Raw genomic sequence first — 12,400 nt, 5'->3', positions numbered from 1 at the left:
ATTAGGATTTTTGAGGACTGGTACATCTGAATACAGTATATTACAGTTGTGTTGTGTATTCTTTTTTTTTCTTATTTCCCACCAAATTTCTACTAACTTAACATTTTTTTGTTTTTCTTAGTATATATGTGTTTGTTTTATGTACTCTACTGTCTTCCCACTTGTCTACCTAAAATTACTTCCTCTACCTTCTCCTGCTACTAATCTTCCTCTTTAGATTTCTCTTTCACACTTACTAATATATAATAACTCTATATTCTCACCTCCTACCTCATTAGCATATCATCCTACTCCTCATCCCTGGTTATTTGCCCACCATCAGAAACTGTAAACCCTTTCACAAACCTACTGAGTATATAGTCGATAATAATTGAGTTCACCATTTCTGTACATTGTGACCAAACTGTAAATGTCTTAAAAGCAAACATTTGTTTTTAGGGTGTATATTGTTTGTATTGGGATCTGTTAACATTGTCCTTCACCTCAAAGGAGAGGTGAGGGGACACTATAAGCCTAGAGGGTAAAAACTGTAATGCCTCAGATCCACAGTGCTTGAAGGGAAGACACACAAACAATGTGAAAAGACAAGGGAAGAAAGTGCCCAAAACAAATCAAGACACCACATTATTACAATCCATGCCCAGCACAGCAGAAGAAATGACAGAGAAGAAGTTCAGGATACATAATTAAAGTGTTCTGTGAATTAAAGGATGATATAAGAGAGCAAATACAGGCAGCAAAAGATCATTTTGACAAAAAACTACATGAACAAATATAGGAAGCAAAAGATTACTTCAATAGGGAGATAGAGGGCTTTAAAAAAAGCCAAACAGAAATCTTTGAAATGAAAAAAACAATAAACCAAATTAAAAGGTCAATTGAAAGCATCACCAACAGATTAGACCACTTGGAATACAGGACCTCAGACAATGGAGACAAAATATATAATCTTGAAAAGAATGTAGACCACACAGTGAAAATGGTAAGAAACCATGAGCAGAACATTCAAGAAATATGGGATGGCATAAAAAGACCAAATGTAAGAGTTATTGGGATAGAGGAAGGTATAGAGTTCCAAACCAAAGGAATGAGTGATCTATTCAATGAAATAATACCAGAAAAATTTCCAAACATGAAGAATGAATTGGAAAACCAAATTCAGGAGGCTTACAGGATGCCAAATGTACAAAATCACAACAAATCCACACCAAGGCAATTATAATAAAAATGTCTAATATACAGAATAAGGAGAGTATATTAAAGGCCACTAGAGAAAGGAATCAGATTACATATAGGGGGAAACCAATTAGAATATGTGCAGATTTTTTAAGCTAGCCCTTGAAAGCTGGAAGATCCTGGAACAACACATGTCAAGCTCTGAAAGAAAATGGATGCCAACCAAGAATCATATCCAGCAAAATTAAGCTTTGGATTTGATGATGAAATAAAAACTTTCCATGATAAACAAAAGTTAAAAGAATTCACAACTAGAAAGCCTGCACTACAGAACATTCTTGGCAAAATATTCCATGAAGAGGAATTGATAAACAACAATAATAATCAGCAAAGGAAAGTATTACACTAAAGGAAAAACTAATCAAAGGAGAAATCAAGTAAAGTTAAATAACAAAAATAAACAAAAAGTGTTGGGAATACAAATCATGTCTCAATAATAACCCTGAATATCAATGGCCTAAACTCACCAATCAAAAGACAGACTGACAGATTGGATTTTAAAAAGACCCAAGAATATTCTGCCTCCAAGAGACTCATCTCATAGGAAAAGACATCCACAGACTGAAGATGAAGGGTTGGGAAAAATCATACCACTCACATGGACTGTGGAAGCAAGAAGGGGTTCCATTCCTCAGAACAAATAAAGTAGACTTCAAGCCAAAGTTAATCAAAAGGGATAAAGAAGGATATTTTATACTGGGGAAACATTCATCAACAAGACATAACAATAATAAATTTATATGCCCCAAACAACGGAGCATCTATGTTCATCAAACAAACTCTTCTCAAGTTCAACAGTCAAATAGACCACAACATGATAATTCTGGGTGACTTTAACACACCTCTCTCACCACTGGATAGACTGTCCAAACAAAAGCTGAACAAAGAAACTATAGAACTCAATAATACAACCAATAACTTAGACTTAACTGATATATATATATATATATATATATATATATATATATATATATATATATATAATATTTCATCCTTCAATGAACAAATACACTTTCTTCTCAGCAGCACATGGATCCTTCTCTAAAATAGGCCATATACTGTGCCACAAAGCAACTCTTAACAAATGTAAAAAAGTAGAGATAATACCCTGCATCCTATCAGATAATAATGGAATGACATTTGAAATCAATGATAAAATAAAAACTAAAAGCTACTCCAACACCTGGAGATTAAATTATATGCTACTTAATGAACAATGGGTTTTAAAAGACATAAAGGAGGACATTAAAAATTCTTAGAGGTGAATGAGAACACAGATACAACATATGAAAATCTCTGGGACACTATGAAGGTAATACTAAGAGGAAAGTTCACTGCATGGAATTCATTTATTAAAAGAAGAAAAAGTCAACAAACAAATTATTTAACATTACATCTCAAAGGAATGGAACAAGAAGAACAAATCAACACCAAAAGCAGTAGAAGACAGGAAATAATTAAAATCAGAACTGAAATCAATAAAATTGGAACAAAAGAAACAATTGAAAAAAATTGACAAAACAAAAAGTTGGTCCTTTGAAAAAATAAATAAAATTGACAAACCTTTAGCCATGCTAAGGAAGAGAACAGAGAGGGAAAACTCAAATTAATAACATCTGTGATGAAAAAGGAAATATTACCATGGACATTACAGAAATATAGAAGATAATTAGCAATTATTTTGAAAATTTGTACTTGAATAAAATAAGAAAATATCGAAGGCATTGAAAAATTTCTAGAGTCATATGATTTGCCCAAATTGAATCAGGATGATATACACAATTTAAAAAAAATCAATTTCAATCGATTAAATAGAAGACACTATCAGAAGCCTACCAACCAAGAAAAGCCCAGGACTGTATAGATACACAGCCGAGTTCTACAAGACCTGTAAAGAAGAACTAATACCAATACTCTTCAATTTATTTCAGGAAGTAGAAAAAGAGGGAGCAATTCCAAACACATTCTATGAGGCCAATATCACCCTGATTGCCAAATCAGGCAAAGACACATCAAAGAAAGAAAACTTCAAACCAACATCTCTAATGAACATAGGTGAAAAAATTCTCAATAAAATTCTGGCAAATTGACTACAAAAACATATCAAAAAGATAGTGTACCACGAATAATTGGGGTTCATTCCAGGTATGCGAGGTTAGTTCAACATATGGAAATCAATAAATGTAACTCATCACATCAATAGACTTAAAGATAAAAACCATATGATTATCTCAATAGATGCAGAGAAAGCATTCAACAATATATAGCACCCCTTCATGTTCAAAACACTAGAAAAACTAGGGTTAACAGGAACAAATCTCAACACTGTAAAAGCTATCTATGCTAAGTTCCAGGCTAACATCATTCTAAATGGAGAAAAATTGAAGGCATTCCCTCTAAAAACTGGAACAAGACTGGGATGCCCTCTTTCATCACTTCTATTTAGCATAGTTCTTAAAACACTGGCCAGAGCAACTAGACAGACAAAAGAAATTAAAGGCATACACATAGGAACAGAAGAACTCAAATTAGCACTATTTGCCAACCATAAGATTCTATACTAGAAGACCCAAAAAATATCCACCAGAAAACTTCTAGAACTAGGAAACAAATTCAGCAAAATAGCAGGATATAAAATTACCACTCAGAAATCAAAGGCATTCCTGTATATCTGTGACAAATTCTCTGAAAGGGAAATGAGGAAAACTATCCCATTTACAATAGCCTCAAAAAAAAAAAAAAACTTGGGAATCAACCTAACAAGATGTGAAAGACCTCTAAAACAAAAACTACAGAATGCTACAGAAAGAAATTAAAGAGGAACTTAGAAGATGGAAAGATCTCCCTTGTTCTTGGACAGGCAGGATTAATATTGTCAAAATGACCATACTACTAAAAGCATTATACAGATTTTGTGAAATTATAGTCAAAATTCCAATGACATTCCTCATAGATATAGAAAAAGCAATCATAAAATTCATCTGTAAAAATAAGAGACCCAGAATAGCTAAAGCAATCCTTAGCAAGAAGAGTGAAGCAGGTGGCATCACTATACCAGACCTTAAACTATACTACAGAGCAATAGTAATGAAAACAGCATGGTATTGGCACCAAAATAGACTGATAGACCAAACCAATGATACATAATAGAGGATATAGAGACTAACTCACAAAATTACAGTTATCTCATATTAGACAAAGGCACAAAAAACATGCATTGGAGAAAAGATAGCCTCTTCAACAAATGGTGTTGGGAAAACTGGAAATCCATATGTATCAAGATGAAAGTAAACCTCTATCTCTCACTATGCACAAAACAACTCAAAATGGATCAAGGACTTAGGAATAAAACCAGAGACCCTGTGTCTAATAGAAGAAAAAGTAGGCCCAAATCTCCATCATATTGGATTAGGCCCCAACTTCCTTAATGAGACTCCTATAGCACAAGAATTAAAATCAAGAATTATTAAATGGGATGAATTAACACTAAAAAGCGTCTTGTCAGCTGAAACAATCTTCTCACTAAAACAATCAGTGAGGTGAATAGAGAGCCTACAGCTTGGGAGCAAATTTTTACCACTTGCACATCAGATATAGCACTAATCTCTAGTATATGTAAAAAAAAAATCAAAAGCTAAACACACACACACAAATAATCCAATCAATAAATGGGCCAAGGAACTGGACAGACACTTCTCAGAAGAGGATGTACAGTCAATCAACAAATATATGAAAAAATGTTCAACATCTCTAGCAATTAGAGAAATGCAACTCAAAACTACTTTAAGATTTCATCTCACTCCAGTCAGAATGGCAGCTATTAATAATATAAACAACAATAAGTATTGGTGAGGATGTGGGGGAAAAGACCCACTCATATATTGCTGGTGGGACTGCAAATTGGTGTAGCCAATATTGAAAGCAGTATGGAGATTCCTTGGAAAACTGGGAATGGAATCACCATTTGACCCAGCTACTCCTCTCCTTGATCTATACCCAAGTGATTTAAAAACAGCATACTACAGGGACACAGCTAAACGGTGGAACCAAGCTAGATGCCCTTCAGTAGATGAACAGATAAAGAAAATATGATACATATACACAATGGAATATTACTCAGCAATAAAACAGAATAAAATCATGGCATTTGCAGGTAAATGGATGTAGTTAGAGAAGATAATGCTAAGTGAAGTTAGCCAATCCCAAAAAACAAATGCCGATGGGGCTGGGGATGTGGCTCAAGCGGTAGCGCACTCGCCTGGCATGTGTGGGGCGCTGGGTTCTATCCTCAGCACCACATAAAAATAAAGATGTTGTGTCCACCGAAAACTAAAAAATAAATATTAAAAAATTCTCTCTCTCTGTAAGAAAAACCAAATGCTGAATGTTTTCTCTAATAGAAGGAGGCTGATTCATAGTGGGCTTGAGAGGGGGAGCATGGGAGGAATAGACGAACTCTAAGTAGGGCAAAGTGGTGGGAGAGGAAGGGTGGTGGCATGGGGTAGGAAAGATAGTAGAATGAGATAAAAATCACTACCCTAAGTACATGTATGAAGACATGAATGGTGTGAATATTTTGTATACAACCAGAGATATGAAAAATTCTATCCTATATTAATATGAATTGTAATACTTTCCACTGTCAAATATAACATAACAAATTAGAATAAAAATTTTTAAAAAAATAAAAAAGAATGGTGATATTACAGCTAGATGTGGTGGTGCATGACTGTAATCCCAATGGCTCAAGAGGCTGACACAGGAGGATTGCGAGTTCAAAAGCCAGCCTCAGCAACTTAGCAAGGCCCTAGGACACTTAATGAGACCCGGTCTTGAAATAAAATATGCAAATATATTAAAAAAAACAGGAAAAGGCTGGGGATGTAGCTCATTGGTTAAGTGCTCCTGGGTTCAATCCCTGGTACCAAAAAAAAAAAAAAAAAAAAAAAAAAGAATGGTGAGATTAGGAAGTATTTCTACATCCACAACGATTCTTTTAATATCTCCTCTATTTTTAAATAGTTTAAATAGTTTTAAGTCGTTGCTTCATGAGGCGAGGTTATATCAAATGGGTTGGCATCTCTGACAGGTAACGTCCGCAAGGCATCCCTGTGTATACTATTATCCCCAGTCTTACTAACATTGTACTTCTATTGAAATAAAAATTGTAGTTGCAAAGTGATGCAGAAACCTGTAGCCTTAGACCATTATTGATTTTATAATATACAAGAATACAATGTCACATGGTAACTTCCTCTTTACATTTAAGTTGCTAAAGCCATTTTTTTTAAAGAGAAAGAAAGAATAATTGGATAACTACTAGATTCTGATATTTTGTTTTTTCTGGCAATGGGGACTGAACCCAGGGTCTTATACATGCTAGGCAAGCGCCCTATTACTGAACTACATCTTTCAGCCTAGAATAGTAAGCATCCGTCATCTTTTTGGCTTATTTCCTTTCAGGAGCTCTGGTTCTTTACCACTGGGAGTTAAGGACCACCTTGAGAATTCACGGAAGATAGAAAATGGTCACTTGTACAAAGACCAAAATACTGACACACACTTTTCAAAGGTCTACACTTGTCTTCCCCTCCCAGGCTCTGATAGAGGATCCACACATTTCCAGTTAGGAGACTCATGTCTCAAGAGTGTTATTTCATCTTTCCCCTTTCCTCTGAAATGCAAATAAAAAAAATAACTGATGACTTTTTCTTGTTGTCTATCATAAATACAGTTTGGGATCTCGAAGCCAAGTTGTTTCATTCTTAACCAGTGCAGGAAATGTAGGGAAGCACACGAGTTCCTTCCATAACTCTGGGTACTATGCTGAGTAGTCCGTATATACTCATAGTCTGTAATACATTTTTTGATAGATGTTACTATTCCTAATTTTACAGATGATGAAACTGAAGGTCAGAGAAAACAATGCTTGCTGAATCAAGAATTAAGGGGATATTCTAAGATTCAATGTCAAGTCTGATTAAATCCCAACACTCTTAAACACAGTTAAAAAATAGAATAAAATATAGGTGATATCATAAATACATAGAAAAAATCTTCACAAATCTGAATGATCACTATATTCAATTTACCAATAATGTATGAATACCAGAACCCATGAAAAGATAACAACTATACTTAATACAAGGTGGACTAACATATATATATATATATTTTATTGCCTTTGGCAGTGAAAAAGCAATTATCTCTTCCAAATTGCTTTGGTTTATTAATATCATTCTAATGCAAATGAAAAATAATTTCTAAATGTGTTTTCATACAGATGGGGTTTGGAGTGACTTTAGAAATTACAAATATTATAAAAGCTGAAATTGTACTGGATTAGAACAAAGAAAGACTACATAATTTGGCATCCTTAAAAGTTATCCCATGATGCATTTACAGACACACATAAATATGCGTATATAAATTTACATATATTTTAAAGTTTGCTTCATTTGTATTACTGTCCAAATAATAAAAGAAGAATTTTGGTCATTATTGGAGAACTTTGAGGAAGAGTCAATTGGAAATGTTAAATGGATACAGAAGAAAATCATGAAAAAGTTATTTTGAACTTTAATCAAACAAAAATCCATGTGTTCATAGTTCTATTGTAACACAGTGTTAGTTAAAATTAGAAGCAGCCAGGATACAGGAAACAAGGAAAGAAATTTTCTAGAAAGAAATAGTTTAAGAGCATATATCTCCCTGAAATTAACTTAGAATACATTATTCATGTGACTATTTTAGATTCATATAGACTGACATTTCTACTTAGAAAATGTGACATTACTGTGACCATTTTCATTGCTAAAACTATTCAAAATGACTGGTGGAATGGGTTTGGCAATTTGAACATTTGGCAATTTGAGCTGCAGGTTATATACTTTCCCAATTCACACCAGAATTTCTCTGCAGGAAAAACAAACAAACAAAACAACAACAACAACAACAACAACAAAAACCCAGCAGTTATCTCAGGTCTGATAAGATATTTAGAAAGTAGGGAAGTCTACAGGAAATGATTATTCCAGATGTTTCTTAAAACAAGATATACTCTATGCTTTTATAATTATGTAAACATGGATTCTACTGTCATGTATAACAATAAAAAACTGAAAAAGAAAAACCCACAGGGACAATGGAACAGGAATGAAACAATTTCTAAATTAATGTAAGGGGCATTTGAAAAGTTTCAGGAATTTGTATAAAGTAGCTAATGCCCAGAAATCTTTATATGCTGAGTGCATGAATTGCCAGCCATACCAGAGCCTGTAGGAACACAAACATGGTAAACACAATCTAATGGGGACCAACACAAGGAATGGCCTTCTGTATCTTTAAACAATTTTAAATGAAATATCATGAACGATCATGGAAATCACATAAAATTAAGCTAAGTGTGTCAGAGTATATTTTAACAAAACAGAAAAAATGGTTACCACACAGATATTTTTTAGCAAGTATTTTTCTTTAAGTTTAGCATAAGTTGGAACAATTAGAAACAAAAGAGGTAACTTGGAAGGAATTTTCAAACATGCTTAATTTAATTGACTTTAAAATATTTCTGCATGTTATTACCACAAATATTTGCAACCTTGTGGTTTTTATATTTACAGGCTCTAATTTAATTTTAGGTTCTGGCATATTTTTGAAGGCTTCCGTAGAATAACGCTAATGATACCATTGTCAGTAATGATATAATCTGTTTTAAATTCTCTTGAAACTTAATATTCCTAATTTTACAGGTGATGAAACTGACGCTTAGTAACATAATTTTATTATCTAATGATAATTGTTATCAAAATGATATATTGATATAAGGATAAGATCTTTTCTGTAAAAGCTCTGATCCAAATTCAAAGATCCAAAGATTCAGGCCTGGTATCTGTAAAGGTTGGTGTTCAGTGTTTCAAAACATTAGAATCTCTTGTTTGTACACAACTAAATTCAAAAATTTTAAAGTGACCAACAACAATAAAATCTTAGTTTGCAGCAACATAGGAAGTCAAATCATCCTGATTTATAGAAAGGTCTCAGAAACAAACCAAAAGATCAGTGGCTATCAGACAGATCCAGCTCTCAGTCAACAAGTGCCTGACTGCAGCTGGGAAAAGCATTTCCATTTTCCACCAAGTTTTCCAGACCCTTCCTCTCCCCACAAGTTGCTAAATGGATTTCAGTAAGATACCATTTAAAACGAGAGTCACAGTTTTACTTGCTTTAACCACCTTAGCTGTTAAGTGATAACTCTGAGTGACATTTCTGGTAAGCCAAGAAAATCTTGAAAAAGTAAAGCAACTAACATGATTTTAGCTTGAGCTCATTAACAGTTAAGGACATTCTCCTTTTCTTGAAACCACACCACACATCTGGCTTGCCTCCCTCCCAGTCTGCTTACCCCAGGAATAATGAATTTAGTCTGAGGAGACATGAAGCGTCTGTCAAGCATGCCAGCCCAGTTCCGAGGGGGCACAGCCCTTCAGCGGGAATACCCTTCACAGGAGCAAGAACTCCAGACCAGCTAACCACGGCCAAGTCTGGCTCTGCTGAACAGAATAGCAATCACTTTCTTTTTCCTTGCTGTTTTGGGGTGTGGAATCTTAGTCGGTATGACTTTCTAAAGTTCTTCAGATGACAATAGCTCTCCCAGTTCCAAAACCAGTTAGGCACAGCAAAGAAGCCCATCAAAGTCAATTAGCAAATGCAAGTGGGAGGGTCTCTTTCTACTTTGAATGACGTCAGCTGGCTTGGAAGAAAGAGGCTTGCAAACTTGTCAAAGCAAAGTAACACTTCATTAATATCAGATGCATGCCTGCAGGCAGCACTGGTCACAAAGTGCTTAAAGATAGTTTCTGCAGTATAGAAAAATAGATTGCACAACTGAGTAAGCTCTTAGCATTCAACTACTGTCCTGAAAAAGTGTGGAATTAAAGCAAAAACATTCTTCTACACCCACCCAGTGAAGAAATGTTTTCTTTTTGGCATATGAGAAAATGATATCTTTCTCTTCCACTGCCTTTAAAGTTCTCGATGCTTCTGGCGGAGATATTTTATAATCAGAGAAGTATCAGGATAAGTTTATGTTTAAATTAAAAACCTCATCAAAAGATACTCAGAAGTGAAACAACAACCACAATATTCTTGAGAACATATTTGCAATGCATATGACAAATGGCTACTATCCAGAAATACATTTTTAAGTCACTAAAGAGAAGACGTGCAACCTAAAACAAGAAAAATAGACACAAATAGATAAATCATAGAAGAGAAGATCCTACTACCCAGTAAATAGGCTTAAATGCTTCGCTTCCTTAGTAATCAGGAAATAGAAACCAAGGTCACGGTTTGCCACTTCATGCCCCTCAGAATGGAAATATTCAAGAAATCTGAAAATACCCTATCTTGGTGAAGATGTCAGGCAGGGATTGGCAAGGGGACAGTCCCTGGGCCAGATCTAGCTAGCTAGCCACCCATTTTGCATGACCTACAAGCTAAGAATGTGTTTTACATTTTTATATATTGGGGGAAAATAGCAAAAGCAGGATGAGGCTTTGTGACACATGAAAAATATATGAAATTCAAGTCAGTGTTCCTTGTGGAGGCAGTGGCACACACCTGTAATTCGAGTGGCTCCCGAGGCTGAGGCAGGAGGATTGCAAGTTCAAAGCCAACCTCAGCCATTAGGCAAGTCCCTAAGCAACTCAGTGAGACCCTGTCACTAAATAAAATGTAAATAAATGGCAAAAAATGTGGATCAGTGGTTAAGCACCCTGAGTTCAATCCTCGGTACAAAAAAAAAAAAATAGCATTCCTAAATAAAGTTTTATGACAACAAACTACCCTTTTCTATACATATATGTTCTATGGCTGTGTTTGTCCTACAATAGCAGAGTTGACTAGTGGTGACAGGGGCCATGTAGCTCACAAAGCCTTCAATATTTCTGTTGCCTTTCACAGAAAAGGCGTGCAAAGCCCTACTGAAGAACAGTCAGACATTCATATACAATTGGTAGGAGCAACAATTGTACAGTCACATTAGAGACCTGGCAGAATGTGGCCACGTTGCCAATGAGCACGGTCTCAGTCTCAATGCAGTTGGCTCTCCCTGTCTGTGAGTTCAGCATTCATGGGATTAACCAACTACAGATTGAAAATAGTTGAGGGGGAAAAAATAGCTGTACCTGTATTGAACACACACATAGACCTTTTGGTTGTTATTCCCTAAACATTAATGTATCAAAACCATTCACAGAGCATTTACATTGCATTGGATATCATATCAACAATGTGTATAGGTTATAGGAAAATGTGTATAGGTTATAGGCAACACTATGCGATTTTATACAAGGGACTTAAGCATCCACAGATTTGGGTACTCATGGCAGGGGTAAGGGCGGGTCTTGAAGCCAATCTTACTTGGATACCAAGTGATGAAAGTGCATGACCAGAGACACTCTCCTGCAAGTATACAGGGAGAGGCATGTACAAAATGTCTGTAGCATCTCTGGGTCACAGAAAAAAAAAATCTAACCTAAATGCATTTCAACCGAAAAGTAGATACAAAGCTCTGAAGCACCATTCAGTGGTAAAAGTCAAAGGTTCAGAAATTAACTACATAGAAAAATCCCCACAAACCAAATATTAGTAGAAAAAGCAAGTTGCAGAACTTTTTAAAAAATATTTATTTTTTATTTGTACACAATACCTTTATTTTGTTTATTTACTTTTATGTGGTGCTGAGGATCGAACCAGAGCCTCGCATGTGCTAGGTGAGTGCTGTACCACTGAGTCACAACCCCAGCCCCTAAGCTGAAAAATTTTAAGATGCCTTAGGAACCTATGTGTACAAAGGCTCCCTTTCTCTTCACCACCCCCCACCCCACCGCAAACTGGTTATCTCTTGTATTTTTGACAGCAGCCATCTCTTGAGCTGCCTTTCATGTGTTCCTGTGAGTTAATTTTATGTCTTTGGTGAGGAATATATTCAGGTTCTCTGGTTTTTAAATTGTGTTATCTCTTTTCTATTGAGCTGTGACCTTCTTATGTATTTTATACATTAACCCTTGACCAGATATATGATTTACAAATATTTTTTCCATTGGCCACTTTTTTTTTGGGCGGGGGTACCAGGGATTGAAATCAGGGACACTCAATCACT

The 12,400-nt window shown here is 35.1% G+C and overlaps 1 protein-coding gene across 6 annotated transcripts in view; it reads right to left on the bottom strand.

The window, feature by feature from the left end:
• The window catches only part of CACNB2 (calcium voltage-gated channel auxiliary subunit beta 2), a 362,803-nt gene that overhangs the window by 161,785 nt on the left and 188,618 nt on the right, over positions 1 to 12,400 (bottom strand). Inside the window, exon 1 of one of the 6 annotated variants that reach the window (XM_081298771.1) lies at positions 9,641 to 9,756. The exons of the other annotated variants lie outside the window; for them this stretch is intronic. Within the exon in view, the coding sequence (XP_081154897.1) occupies positions 9,641 to 9,691 (51 nt within the window). The 5' untranslated portion in view covers positions 9,692 to 9,756. Of the gene's footprint in view, positions 1 to 9,640; positions 9,757 to 12,400 lie in introns of those variants that run through there. 6 annotated transcript variants of the gene reach the window in all.

The sequence above is a fragment of the Spermophilus citellus genome (assembly GCF_964194105.1).
Source record: "Spermophilus citellus genome assembly, chromosome: 6".
NCBI classification, from domain to species: domain Eukaryota; kingdom Metazoa; phylum Chordata; class Mammalia; order Rodentia; family Sciuridae; genus Spermophilus; species Spermophilus citellus.
Note: the sequence above shows the minus strand (reverse complement) of the source record. Positions and strands in the feature narration are given on the sequence as shown.